At 52.2% G+C, this 14,692-nt stretch overlaps 1 protein-coding gene across 2 annotated transcripts in view; it reads left to right on the top strand.

Annotated features, from left to right (window-relative positions):
• TOM1 (target of myb1 membrane trafficking protein) overlaps positions 1–14,692 on the top strand; it is a 41,823-nt gene that overhangs the window by 2,292 nt on the left and 24,839 nt on the right. For both annotated transcript variants that reach the window (XM_008049068.2, XM_008049069.2), the window contains exon 2: positions 14,320–14,404. In XM_008049068.2, coding sequence (XP_008047259.1) covers positions 14,320–14,404 — 85 coding nt within the window. The remainder of the gene's footprint in view (positions 1–14,319; positions 14,405–14,692) is intronic.

The following is a 14,692-nucleotide window of genomic DNA, read 5'->3' as shown; positions in this document are numbered from 1 at the left end:
GCTGGGCTCCGGCGATCCTTCCGCCTCAGCCTTCCAAGTAGCTGGAACTACAGGTGCTGTCACACCCAGCTAATTTTTTGATTTATTGTAGAGATGACATCTTGCCAAGTTACCCAGGCGGGTCTCGAACCCGCAGACTCAGGCAATCCACTCACCTCGGCCTCCCAAAGTGCTGAGATTACAGGCTGAGCCACCGAGCCCAGCCTACAAATTCTTGAGGCTTTCTGGAAAGGCTCACCTGGACCCTGGGTTTCAGCTGATCGAAGAAGACAGCTTCTCTTTCCTGAGTGAGAACCACAAATTGAAAACCTGAGTTCTAGCCCATCCCTTTCATTTTATACTGGAGGAGGCTGAGGCCGGAGAGGGAGAGGTGGAGACTGTGACTCACCCAAGATCCCTGTGAGTTGACAGCAAGGCTGAGCCACTGAAATGTAAATCAAAGCTGAAGAGTCTCTAAAAGTAGAATTAAATGAAGATATCTGCCACTTGAGTTAATCCCCAGTGTTCAGGGTTCTTTTAGAAAAGAACGCAGAAGTACTGCTCACTGGTACACTGAGTATTGATGACCTGATATTAGCTGCTTGTAGTTCTGTAAACCAGGCCTGTCTTTGCTGCAGGAATAAAATAATCTCAAGCTGGCTGACTCACATGCCCTACTGAAAGCAGAGCCTTTTAGAATTGGTATCCCTGAAGACAGTGGTTCTAGTGGCGCTAATCGGGTGAATGCCATTCGACTCACAAAGTTCTCATCTACCCCCCACACACCTTTATGCCCGATGGTCCCTCTGCCTGGGATGCCTGCTCTGTTCCCCCACTGAAGAGCTCCAGCTCATCCTTCAAAACTCAGGACATCACCACCTCTTCCCTGAGGCCTTCCCGGACCCTTTCCGATCCAACCATGCTTTTTGGTTCTCCCGTCACGTAGGTCCTCAGGCCCGCTTGCTGTGTGACTTGGGCTCTGAGCCTCAGCTTCCTCCTTGGTAGGATGTGAATAGCACAGCATCCATCTCCCAGAGAGATTGTGAGAGTGAGGCAGGATAGTCCCTGGAGAGCGCTTGGCTTGGCGAGCGTGTGCAGTGAGCATCAGCTCTTGCTGTCATCTCCATCATCATTTTTCCTGTTCCTGCCATCATCACACTAACACACTGCCCTCCAGTTCTTCTGGGGGTTGTGGGTGTCTGTCTCCCCAGCTAGACTGAATGTGAGAGCAGGATCTGTACCTGGGTCGTCTGGACCCTCTGCACCTAGCATGGTGCCTGGCACATAGAAGGAAGAAAGGAAAAAGTGAGGTAACATTTTGTGAACCAATACCATGTGCCAGTCGTTATGCTAGAATCCTGGGCATTCATCTCCATGGTAACCTTGTGAAGTTTTGCTGTTTTCCATTTCACCGAAAGTAAGTCTGAAGGAAGGTATCCCTTTCCAGGGTTTCACAGCTACTTAGGGTCAGAATCCCACCCAGGGCTTCTCTCGTACCCTTCCCACACTACCTCTGAGTGCTTAATACTTATTCTGAATTTACATCAGTCTGACCCTCCAAGGCCCATGCTAGCGTTCTACCCACAGAGTAGGACATGCACATGGGTACACACACACTTCTAGGTCACTCACCCTTATCGATTAGTGACAGAGTTTCCCAAGGGCAGCAGCCCTTAGCCGAGAGAATTCCAGATCCTTAGTATCCGGTTGATGTTGTCACAGCCCTCTTCTTTCAGGGATCTCAAAATCCCTTCCAGGTATTCTCTGTGGACAGCTCTTACTGGATGTTTTTTATAGACATGTCAGAAGTCAACCCAAGAATCCCATTTTTCATTTCTGGTTGTCAGCTCACCCCTGGCACTTTGAGTTCGAATACTGACTGATTCATGAAAGCAAGCTGCAGATCACAAAGGCTGTAAATATAGGCAGTCCCTAGGAACCAGCCTCAGTAGTCGGGATGGTGGGAACTGGACGTGAGGAGAGTAGAGCCCAGAGCCGAAGACCGAACCCTGGAGTGGAGGAGCAAGGTGAAATGTCAGAGCTGCCTTTGGATCCACAAAGGCACAGCCAGGGGAGCCCCAGGAAGGAGTCATGGAAATGAGAGACCAGCTCTGGCCCTTAGGGACCACCAAGGGAGTGATGGACTGGAAACCAACATGGACACGCAGGCGATGTTGAGAAGATACCAGGCTGGGAGGATTCCTGGCTTCAGCTCTGGTTCTCTAACTATGCCCCTCTCTTTTGCCCAGCTGTTCTGTAAGGCATGTGCCACCATTCTCCCTCTACCGCCCAGAGGATTGGTGAAGAACAACAGAGGGGATGGATAGGTCCGGGGCAGGATTGGTTCTAGAGGGAAGAAAGAACGTGATGGCTGTTGTGGAGCAATGTTGGGACCAACTGCACAGGCTCAAGTGCGGAGTGCGATGTTGCAGGGAGGAATTCAGTGCCAGTATACATAGCTGTCTCTAGAGCCTTTCGGATGGGACGGCTGCCTTGCCAAGGCAGTCGGTTCCCCTCCGCTGGAGGTATGAAGGTAGAGGTCAGAGGGGAAGCAGGCTGTAAAGAGGGTTCCCGAGTTGGCTAGCAGGGATTAGACCAGGGTCAGGAACCTTTTCTACAAAGGGTCAGATAGTAGGTAGCTGTGGCTTTGTGGGCCAGGTGGTCTATGTCACAGCTAGCCAACTCTCACATTTAGCACAAAAGCAGCCACAGACCATAGGTAAATGAATGGGTGCAGCTGTGCTTCAACAAAGCTTGATTTATGGACATTGAAATTTGAATTTCATGTAGTTTTCACATGTCACGAAACATTCTTCTTTGGCATTGTTTTTCAACCACTGAAAAATGTAAAGACCATCGCAGCTCAAGGACCATACAAAAGCAGACTGAATTTGGCAATGGGTTCCCAGAGCCCCCACGCCAGGGATGCTTGAGGAGGCTCTAGCCCCAGGCCCCCTGAGCAGAAATGTCTACCAGATAAGGCTGTTGTGTAGTTGTGCTGTGAAGCACTTGGCCTGGTGCTTGCCAGACAGGAAGTGTCAGTAATCGTGAGTGAAAAATTGTGATTTTTGTCACTGGTGTTGTCACTCTGGGGCATAGTCTAAGTTAGTGACCAACCTAGGATGCCAATCCAGGACTCTGATTCCAGTGCGGCCTTTCAGATGGTCCTTGTGTCCCTGGGGAACGAACAGTCACTGGCCAGGTGGCAGCCACATTCACAGACAGGTCAGGTTTCAGGCTGTGGGGTGGAGCTGGTTCTCCCTTGGGAATTAAGGCCTTTGCCCGCCCCTGTGGATAGAGCTGGTGAACAGGTTTTGTTCTCTTACTGAGCTCAAAGAAATAAAAGTAGAGTTCTGGGTTTCTGCTCTTCTGGTTTTAGGAAAACAAAAACAAAAACCCTTGGTGCCTCCTAGTTACCTTGGGGGCATCACCCAGTGAGAAGAAGAGGGATTCAGGACAGGTTAACTCTTCACCTTCTTACCAAGGAGGTCTTGATCTAGGCCAGTGCTCTCCAGACTTCTGTCCTTTATGTACCTCCTTGATGATTTGTGTCTGTCCCCATGCCACCTTTATTGCTGGCTTCATGGTGTTTTCCGTTCATCAGCTTACTTTTTGAAATTTGACCTTATCCTATGTGTTTATATTCTTGAAATCATGGCTTTGGCTGGGAGCGGTGGCTCGGCCTGTAATCCCAGCACTTTGGGAGGGCAAGGCGAGGGGATTGCCTGAGCCCAGGGGTTCGAGAACAGCCTGGGCAACTTGGTGAGACCCCGTCTCTACAACAAATCACACATACAGAAAAAAAACTAGCTAGGCATGGTGGCATATGTCTGTAGTTCCAGCTACTTGGAAGACTGAGGCGGAAGGATCGCCGGAGACCAGCAGCTCGAGGCTGTGGTGGCCATGAGTGTGCCACTGCACTCCAGCCTGGGCGACAGAGTGAGACTCCAACTCAGAAAAAAAAAAAAAAAGAAAAGAAAAGAAATTATGGCTTTGATGAACTAGTTCATGTTTTTTCCTACCCTGCATTAAAGTAAATATGTCAAGCCGGGCTCGGTGGCTCAGCCTGTAATCCCGCGCCTTTGGGAGGCTGAGGTGAGTGGATTGCCAGAGCCCACGGGTTCGAGACCCGCCTGGGCAGCGAGACCTCATCTCTACAATAAATCAAAAAATCAGCCGGGCGTGGTAGCGCATGCCTGTAATTCCGGCTACTTGGAAGGCTGAGGCGGAAGGATCTCCGGAGCCCAGTAGGTCGAGGCTGCGGTGGCCGGGAGCGGCCACTGCACTCCAGTCTGGGCGACAGAGTGAGACTCCAACTCAAAAATAAAATAAAATAAAATAAAATAAAAAAGTAAATATGACAGCCAGGCTCGGTGACTCAACCTGTAATCCCAGCACTTTGGGAGGCTGAGGTGAGTGGATTGCCTGAGCCCACAGGTTCGAGACCCGCCTGGGCAACTTGGTGAGACCTCATCTCTACAATAAAATAAAAAATTAGCTGGGCATGGTAGCGCATGCCTGTAGTTCCAGCTACTTGGAAGGCTGAGGTGGAAGGATCGCCGGAGCCCAGCAGGTCAAGGCTGCAGTGGCCGGGAGCGGCCCCTGCACTCCAGTCTGGGTGACAGAGTGAGACTCCAACTCAAAACTAAATAAATAAATAAATAAAATAAAATAAAGTTAATATGTCACTCTGAAAATGTTTTTATTTGCTCATGGCCCACCTTACATGGCCCAAGGTAGCACATTTTGACCACTGGGATGGAAGCAGCCTGAAATGGGCTCAGAACTTGGACTCTGCGGCTGAAGAGCTGGGTTTAGATGCCAGCTCCAGCCCTTTCCAGCAGTGTCCCCAGGTCTTGACCTCAAGGGACATGGGAAACCTGGCAATTGGTAGAGCTCTGAAAAGTGCTGTGGAGAACTGCTGTGCAAGACCTGAGGAGAGGACCTGGGCTCTGCTCCTGACCGGGAAGTTGGAGAAGGGAAGGAAGAAGCCAGGGAGGCAGGAGGGAGAAGAACCAGTCAGACTGCAGGGTTGGGACAGAGGATTGAAGGACAGACAGAGGTGTCCATCATCCAACTGGAGTATGTTTGTGTTGGTGCTATGTAAACCCTGTGGGGTGAACTCTATGTGTCAACTTGGCTAGGCCATGGAAACCAGATATTTGGTCGAACATTATTTTAGATGTTTCAGCGAGATTATTTAGACGAGATTAACATTTGAATCTGTAGAAAGAGCACATGACTCTCCATAAAGTGGGTGGGCCTTGTCCAGTCAGTGGAAGGCCTTAATAGAAAAAGACTGACCTCCTCAGAACAAGAGGGAATTCGACCGGCAGACTGCCCTTGTACTCGAGCTGCATCTGTTCCTTAGTCTCCAGGCTGCTGGCTTACCTTTTAAGATGCTGGACTTGCCAGGCCTCCATAATCATATAAACCAGTTCCTTAAAATCAATGATCAACCTCTTGATCCCTCTTTCTCTTTCTCCGTTGGTTCCTTTTCTCTGGAGAACCCTAATACAAAACCCTGTCTGCCCCGCTACCATCTAGGTTGTCAGTTATGTCTTTTGCAATCACAAGTGGAGGGAGGAAAAAATGTCATCTATACCCCAGTTAGCCATGTCAACCCTCTGCCTGCACAGTCGTGTGCCCTCTGAAATTTCCTTTATTTAGGTATCACAGGTAGTTACATCAACTTGAAAATCGTGGTTTGCGGAAGTAATGCCCTCTGTAAGGTATTTTAGGGTTTCACTTGTGGTCAATAGTTAAAAAATAACAGGGGAGAGGCAGCCAGGGCTGTGAGAAGGGCAGCTCAGCAAGTTAGGAAACTGATGGAACTTTCCATGCCAGGTCTGGAAAGAGTTATTCATTTGGAAAGTCGGCTTCAAGACACATTGATGGCTGGAAAAAAGACGGCTTCTGTGTGTGTGTGATTTAAGAATCTCTTTTATGGGAGTGCTTGAAATTCAAACAGCCATTTAGTGTCTGATATATTTGTAGAGGATAACATTTGTCTTAGTGCTTGAAATGTATGCTCTCCTCTCTTTCTCACTTACTCTGGAAGGTGAGTGCTTCGTTGTCTTTATTCTGTAGAGGAGGAACTGAGGCACAGAGAGCCTAAGCAGTCTCCCAGGGTCACACAGCCAGTGCTCAAGTCAGGACTTGAACTGGAATTTGCTTGTGTCTGTATCCCATATTCCTAACTTTTCCCCTTGGAGTTGAAAGCTCTTCCTGGGCTTCCCTGTGACTGAAAACATCTGTGTCCATCTAGAATGGATCTGTTCAGTCCAGCCCTTCTTGTATTTTGCTTTACCTTCTTTGTCATACTGGTCTCACCCTTGTGCTTGTCCCCTCATAGCAGGAAGCACAGGCGAAAGCTCCATCTGTCTGTGTCTCTGTGAGCAGCTCAGACCTTCCCCAGGAGTTCACAAGAGACTTTCACTGATGACTCAGTGAACAGAAGTGGGTCACAGGGCACGTCTAGCTGCAAGGGAGACTAGCAAAGCTAAATAGGCCAGGCGCAGTGGCTCATGCCTATAGCCTCAGCACTTTGGAGGCCGAGGTGAGAGAAATGCCTGAGCTCACGGGTTTGAGACCAGCCTGGGCAACTTGGTAAGACCTCGTCTCTACAATAAATCAGAAAATTAGCTGGGCATGGTGGCACATGTCTGTAGTTCTACTTGGAAGGCTGAGGCAGAAGGATTGCCTGAGCTCAGGAGGTCGAGGTTGCGGTGGCCATGAGTGCCACTGCACTCCAGCCTGGGTGACAGAGTGAGACTCCAACTCAAAAAAAAAAAAAAGGCTAAGTAAATGTGAGCCAGTTGAGAGTATCTTTCACAACAACAAGCTATTAGAGTCAGCTCTGTGCGGTGGCGTTAGCAAATATAATGTAGTCAGGGGGTGTGTTAATAGAAATGCAATCTCTAGGCTCAACATGGTGGCTCATGTCTGTAATCCTAGCACTTTGGGAGGCCAAGACAGGAGGATTATTTGAGCCTGAGAGTTTGAATCCAGCCTAGGCAACATAATGAGACTTTGTCTCTTTACAAAAATTTTTTAAAAATCAAAAATTAGCTAGGTTTGATGGTGCATGCCTGTAGTTCTAGTTACTTAGGAGGCTGAGGTAGAGGGATTGCCTAAGCCCAGGAGGTAGAGGCTGTGGTGAGCTGTGATTGTGCCACTGCACTCCAGCCTGGGTGGCAGAGTGAGACCCTGGGTCAGAAACAAGGAAAGAAATGCAGTGTCCAGCATGGGTAGGTGTGTGTGATGTGGGCATTCCCACACCGTGTTTCCAGATGGTCAGCACAGCTGGTCTGCGACCTAGGGGTCAGTCCAAGTGGTGAGGGCTCTGAAGATCATGTCCACAGTGGAGTGGTCATGGTTACAAGTCCTGAAGATGTTAGGTTGAAGGACAGATTAAGGAGGGACGTCGTACTTTTTACAAATATATAAGCCAGGCGTGGTGGCTCACACCTGTAATCCCAGCACTTTGGGAGACCGAGGCAAGGGGATTGTCTGAGCCCACGGGTTCGAGACCAGCCTGGGCAACTTGGTGAGACCACATCTCTACAATCAATCAAAAAATTAGCTGGGCATGGTGGCATGCGCCTCTGGTTTCAGCTACTTGCAAGGCTAAGATGGAAGGATTGCCAGAACCCAGCAGGTCGAGGCTGTGGTGGCTTGAGCATGCTACTGCACTCCAGCCTGAGACTATGACTCCAGACATATATATATATATATTCAAAGGCCTGTTAGTTGGAAGAAAGATGAGAATTTCCACACTGCAGCTCCTAAGGGCTCAGTGAGTGCCACAGGGAGGAAGTATTGTACTTGACTTCAAGTGTTATAAGGGTTTATTGTGCTGGTGAATATGGCTCATCCTTCATTCAGTCATTCAGCAAACAGGTCCTGCAGGTTTATCATGGGCTGGGTCCCATGTGGTGTAGAGAATCAGACCATTCATGAGCTGTAATCTCTACCCATGAGGAGCCCACAGCCTAATGGGAGAGACAGAGAAACCAAGAAGACCCTCTGAAGTTACCTGAACAGCTCCACTACGCAGCTTGTAGTTGCAGTCTGTACCCGTGCTGTGGCATACAGGTGGTGAAAGGTGCAGGCCCCGGTGGAGGGGGTGGTCGGCGCAGGCTTCACAAGGAGACCTGACCTTTGAGCTGGTCTCAGGAGCGTGAGGTGGGGTGGGGCACATTCCACGTCTGGAAGGAAGGGATGTTCCAAGCACAGAAACCTGAGCAGGGGCGGGCAACCAGGCAAGGCCTCCACGCCAGCCTCCTGAAGACCGAGTGCCAGTGGAGCCTGGTGTCGTGCAGGCTCTGTGCCACAGTGGTCCACAGCCAGACCTCTGTATAAGAAGAGATGAATCAGGGTTCTTTGAGCTGCAGTTAACAGAAACCCAGCCAGCGGAGGCCGGCACCATCACAACAGCGAACTTGTTCACCCAGCAAGAAGTCTGAGGGTCGGCAGTTTCAGGGTGGGTTTGACAGCTCAACATGTCTGGAAACACCCAGGCTCCTTCGTGCTCTGTCCTTTGCATGGTGGGTAGTCTGTAAAATGCCACGATCATTGTTCAGGGGAGAGGCAGGCACTCAGCATTGTATCTCGCACCTAGGCCCCCTCTACCCTTCTTCCGCATGTAACGACCCCGCTCTGTTCCTCCTGAGGGTAGGTCCGTGTGTGCCGGCCCCAGGAGGAAGAGGTGTCCTTCACAGGGACAGAGCAGAGTGGAGCATGCACGTGTTTGGAACACATGGGCCTGGCTTTGCCTCTGGCTGCTCCACCTCCAGCCTTGGGCAAGTTACTAGCCTCTGCACACCAACTGCGCGCATACCGCGCGCGCGCGTGCACACGAAAGGAGGTCTCCAAGCGCCCCCACACAGGCTGACACCTGTTTGGGGAACGCTGGTTGTTTTGTCATTGTTCTTCATTATCTTGTTACTGTCACAGTGACACGGGATGAGGGGTGACACAGGCTGCTGGGGAAGAGGCGTGGCCAAGGATCTGACCTCGGGCAGGGCCTCGAATGAGCAGGGGCCAGCCGACTCATTTCCTCTTCTCCATGTGCCCTCGCACTGCCTCAGCACCTGTCTCTTTTGTCATGGAAACTTCACTTTGCATCATGTCAATCATGGCCTCCTACTGGGCTCTAAGTTTCCTTGACAGGACCTCGCTGGCTCTGCTCACTGTTGTCTCTCTGGGCCTGGACAAGTGTTAAGTATGTTTGAGGAGCACACAGCATAGCGGTTACAAGTAAGGAAGTGAGAACCAGACCTCTTTGAGTTCAAATCTCTGCAACTTACAAACTGTGTGACTGTGGGCGAGTTACTGACTTCTCTGTGCCCTCGGTTTACCCATCCTCTATTTTAAGGGTTATGGTGAGGGTGACTGAGGCTGTGATGTGCTTGTTGGTGTTTATCCTGGTGGTGGTGGATTGTGAACTGGATGCCTAGCTGACTGAGGAATGGCATTCCAGGCAGGAGCACAGAGGCAGGAAGGGACAGGCACACAGAGGGCACAGCCCCCTATGGCTAAGGCCAGTCCCTGGGGGGTTCAGGACTTGACCCCCGGGCAGTGGGATCATGGGTAATTTTAGAGAAAAGTCCTGGGTGGAGTTATGTTTGAGGAGAGTGTGCAGGTGACAGTCCAGGGGAGGTGACAGGGCCTAAGCCAGAGTTAGCTCCATGATGATGCATGCAACTTGGCCACTGTTGGAGTGTGCAGGGGGACAGGGAGAAGGCCCTGGGTGGCTTCCTGGAAGGCTGGGTGGAGGGGGCGGTCCTGTGGCCCGCATCCCTGATGCTACCCATTGCCGCTAAGCACCCGCAGAGGTGGTCTCCACCCCAGCTGCAGGAGCAGGGCTGCCTGTAGCTTGAGAGCAGCCATTACACCTGGGATTCTCGGACCAGGAGCCCCACTGCCTGGAGCAGGTGTGACATGTCTCTGGTGACCACTCATTCCTTCTCTTTACCCGAGTCACATTTATTGAAGCTCTGTTACTAATTGCTAGCCTTTCCTGATGTCATTCTGACATTGTCTGGTCGAAAGGTCACAGGTCCCTTGAGGCAGGCGATCTCATCCTGGTTTTACAGGTACAGAGACAGAGATTGACAGGGCCTGGACCTTTGCCCGCGGTCTCTGAGTTAGGAGGTGAGGTCAGACTTGTGCCACTCCAGAGCCTGTGCCACTGCCTGTCCCAATTCTCCGAGAGGGGCAGCCGGGCCTTGCCATCATGCCATGCCAGGAGGCTTATCTGGAGCCCTCTAGAGAGATCATGTCTACACCAGGCCCAGCAGAGAGGACAAACTGCTGAACAGACACGTGAGTGCCTGGTGACCCAAAGTCACAGGCCTGCCAGCCCTGAATGGCAGCAAAGCCACCTAATGACACACACATGTCTGCAGGGCCTGGCTCCCTCAGGAGCCGGGAGACAAGAGCACAGCTGCTACCCAGGGCCCACGAAGGTCACCACCAACAGCTCTGTGGCCAGGGAGTTACTGTTCTCTTGGTAACTGTCACCACCGTCCGTGTTTTTATCCCCCTTCTTAAAATAGCAAGCCAAGTTACTTCTGCGGTTAAGAACAAAAACAAAACAAAATATTCCCAGGTTCCTGTGGGTCTAAAACTCTGCCCTTGATGAGGCACGCCTGCCCTGTGGACGTCTGCAGGAAGTCACGACTCTCGCCGTCCTGCAGTCCATGCCCAGACCTGGGGGATCCAGAAGGGAGAGGGCAGGCAATGGTCGGGGAGGCGTGGGGACGCCTCCCCGACCACAGCTATCTTCTACTCCAGGCACTCAGCTGGATCTGGTCCCCATCTGCCTCCCCCTGCTCTTCCTCTCCCCTTTCCTGTTTAGGCCACATGCCCCCTCCTGCCCCCTCCCCCAAAAGCCTATCTTGGGAATGGCTCTGCCCACTGCTGCCACACAGGGCCAAAGAGCTTGCCAAGCAGGCGTCAGACTCGTGCTGCAGGGCCTCCTGCCTGCACCCGCCAACTCGTCCCAGCCTCCCCTTCAAAGCTGCTTGCCTTTCCAAAACCACCTTAATTTCTTCTAAAACCTCGGTGCATATTCCCGTGGGAGACATTAGGTGCTCATGGTTTTCAGGGGCCCTGGGGGGTCATCAGGGGATCCGATGGGGGACCACTGAGGCCTGCCGGCGATTCTCAGGGCAGAGAGAGAGGGCAGACTGCCTGAGTGGTGGGAAGCACCTCCTGGGAAAGCGGCGCTCCATTCCACCCCACCCCCAGAAGGAACCTGCCCTGCGGCGTCAGTGACCACTCTCCATCACCACCAAGTGGCCCTTCACATCACTGACCTTTCTGCACCTCTGTTTCCTCGTTAGTGAGATGAGGGCAACAACATACACCTCATCAGGTGTGAGGATTAAATCTCCCCTTTTTTTTTTTTTTTTTTTTTTTTTTTTTTTAGTAGAAGTCACACTCTGTCGTCCAGGCTGAAGTGCGGTGGCACGCTCACAGCTACTGCAGCCTCAACCTGCTGGGCTCAGGTGATCCCTCCTCCTCAGCCTTCCAAGTAACTGGAACCACAGGCATGCACCAGCCAATTTTTTTGATTTATTATAGAGACGAGGTCTCACCAAGTTGCCCAGGCTGGTCTCAAACCCCTGGACTCAGGCAGTTCTCTCGCTTCAGCCTCCCAAAGTGCTGAGATTACAGGCGTGAGCCATCACGCCCAGCCTTGTTCTTCATACAAACAGCTAAATGATGCTTCGTCCTATAGAGTACAGAACTCGGGAAGTTAAAATATTATTATTGTGGAAGGGCACACAGGCCAGGCTGAAGACCAGGAGATGGGGAAGGGTTTGAGGCACAGGAGGGACATGATCATTTCAGAAAGTTCCCTCTGGGCAGCACGAAGAATGGGTGGGGAGGAGGCTGCCACAGTGGTCTGGGGGGAGGATGGGGGCCAGGCTGGGGCAGTGGAGTGGGGACACGAGAAGGGAATGGTGCGATGGAGAGAGGTCAGCAGCTGGACTTGGCAGGACTTCGCGGCCAGTAGATGTGGGCCGGGCGTCAGGGATGACGCTAATCCTGTGGCCTGTGTGACCGGCGGTCGCTGAGATTTGGCTCCTTACAGGGGAGCACATTCTGCGTGTTAACTCTGATGAATAGGATTAACCACTGCCCTCCAGGCCCTCCAAAGCTGGGCATTTGCTCAGCCCACTGTGTTCTTCCCAGGGGGCTCTGTAAGTATGAGAGCCCTTAAGTGTGGGGTGGTGCAAAGAAGCCATACTCAGTAAACACTCACAGAGGGACGGGTCTGTCTTTGAATCCTTCTAGAGGGAACCTTCATCATTGCCTCCCCCCGGGCTAGAGCCTAGGGGTAGAGCAGTCCTCCCTGTACCTCAGCCGCCTGGCATGTGTCCTGGGCCACCCTGGCATCCATCTGGCTCAGGACCTGAGGGTGGAACTGAAGTCAGGCCGGTTTCAAAACCAAGGTCTTAGAAGCCACAGTTTCAGAGAGCTGGCTGGGCCAGCCCAGCTAGGAAAGGATCCCGCCCAGTCACATGGAGGCTGCCCTTCTCTGTCCTCTGGCAGACTTGGGTTTAGAGCACATTTTGGCCAAAAGAAGGCACCCTAGGGCAGGACCAGGCCCCTCTTGTCCACCACTGGGTCCCAGTGCCTGGAATAGGCCTGGCATGTGCGTAGCTATGCAGCGGGTGAGAAGTCACCCTCCCTTCCAGGCCTCAGCTGTCTCCTGAACACAGCAGTGACGAGAGAATGTCCCTTGCGGGACAGTGTGACATCATATGGAATAACGCGTTCTGCACACCTAGCCCATCGCATGCCTTTGGTAGATGATAAACTGCTGGCAGCACTGTGCCCAAGTGCCATACGAGCCTGTCATCAGGTGTTCCAAGGCCAGCAGGGCAGCCGCAGAGGCTGGTAGCTTGTGAGCATTCCACCTCTGAAGCCAGGGTCTGGAAGCTGGAGACCAGAGACAGCAGGGCAGGGCAGGGGGCCTCAGGCAGTGCCGGCATCAGGACACCACGGGTATTACCCCCTGAACTGAAAGTGTTGAGCGAGGCCTATCTTGTCACACACTCCTACACTTGGTGAAAATGCGCACCTGCCAGGGCAATGTGCGTGATAAAATATTGCCCACAAGAAGCAGAATAGAAAACTTTCCATGTGCACTGTGGCCAAACTGGTCTGTGTGGGGATGGCATCTGGGTGTGCAGAGGACCATGAAAATGGGCCACGTGTTTGAGAGAAGGGACCGCACTTCTCTTCCTTAGAGACCATTCGTGAAGTTCCTAGCATTGTCAGTTCCTTTGTTCATCGTACACCTGACACCAGTTGGCACCTCTCACACTGCAGAAGGCCAGCAGCCCAGGACTCGCCACTGAGCAGATCTGTAGCACATGGTCCCAGCCCTGGCTCTGACAGGCTTCAAGAACCCTGTAACTGACCCCTGACTTTTAAATCTTACTGTAGGAGTCGCCACCACGCGAAGTGTCGTGGAACTGACAGAAGTGGTGGTGGTTGCCTTCAATGTTGTGAATTACTGAATGCCACCGAATTGCACTTGAAAATGGTTAATGTTGTGTCATGAGACTTTCACCTAATTAAGAAAAACCTACCACCACCACCACCTACTGAGCACCTGCGTTGTGCAGGCACCATGCAGAGACCTTGCTTGAGTCACCACCCCTGGGGCAGTTCTACAAGGTGGCTCACCATTAGCCCAATCTAGGGGCAGAGACTGGCCTCAGAAGGGGACGGGGAGGGCTGGCTCACATGTTGGTGGTGGAGTCTTTGCTTCATGGGTAAGGAAGGCCTCTGGGAGGTGACAGGAAACTGGTTACGGCAGTGATTCTAGGAAGTGGGGGACAGAGGGCAGGAATGGAGGTAGACCCACTCTCCGCTGCATACTGCTTTGAAACGCTTATGTTTGAACCATGTGATTGTTACCAAAAGATTAAATATAAGACCAAGAGGGAGCGTCTTGTTTACAAAAATAAGGAAAGCACTGTCTTTCTCTTGTCATGTCAAAAACAAGCAGTCTGGGGTCCGCCTAGATTCCAGTCCGCACGCATCCATTTGGTAGGCTCAGAGCCACGGTTTCCTCATCCGTCAAAGGACCGGGTACTCCCTGCCTCAATGGCTGCTACACGAATCAAGTGACAAGTGGGATGGTGTGTATGGAGCAGCTCACACAGGGTCAGGCCCTTCCTGGCTGCCCAGGAAGCATCCATCATCTTCCCTCTCCCTATCTCTCCCTGCCCCCCACCCGCCCCTCCCCACTGATGGAGTTTGTTCAGCCAGGACCCCCACACACCTCTGTGACATGTGTTTTCTTCTCCTCAGAGCAAGCCACAGATGGCTCCTTGCAGAGCGAGGACTGGGCCCTCAACATGGAGATCTGTGACATCATCAATGAGACAGAGGAAGGGTAAGGGCCCCCCAGGAGAAGTCAGGACACTGGCAAGGATGGCCCACTACAGCTCACACCTGCACCCTGCCGGGAGGCCCTGTCCCAACCTCACTGCTGCTATAGTCACAAAGTCCGACCCTGCGGGAGTCTTCAGTGCAGCAGGGGCTGCAGAGGTCATCCCAGCCCCTGGTCCCTGAGCCAACCCAAAGCAAGAATTCACGGTGGTTGTACAGGTAGCCCCTGGGTGCCACCACCCCACCCCACCTCTCAGCACTGCCCCAGGCTATGGGGGCAGCATCTCCCTGG

Source organism: Carlito syrichta, unplaced genomic scaffold (genome assembly GCF_000164805.1).
Source record: "Carlito syrichta isolate Samal-C Ts95f unplaced genomic scaffold, Tarsius_syrichta-2.0.1 Scaffold130489, whole genome shotgun sequence".
Taxonomy (NCBI): domain Eukaryota; kingdom Metazoa; phylum Chordata; class Mammalia; order Primates; family Tarsiidae; genus Carlito; species Carlito syrichta.
The sequence above is the reverse complement of the archived record's forward strand: the minus strand, read 5'-3'. Positions and strand labels throughout refer to the sequence as shown.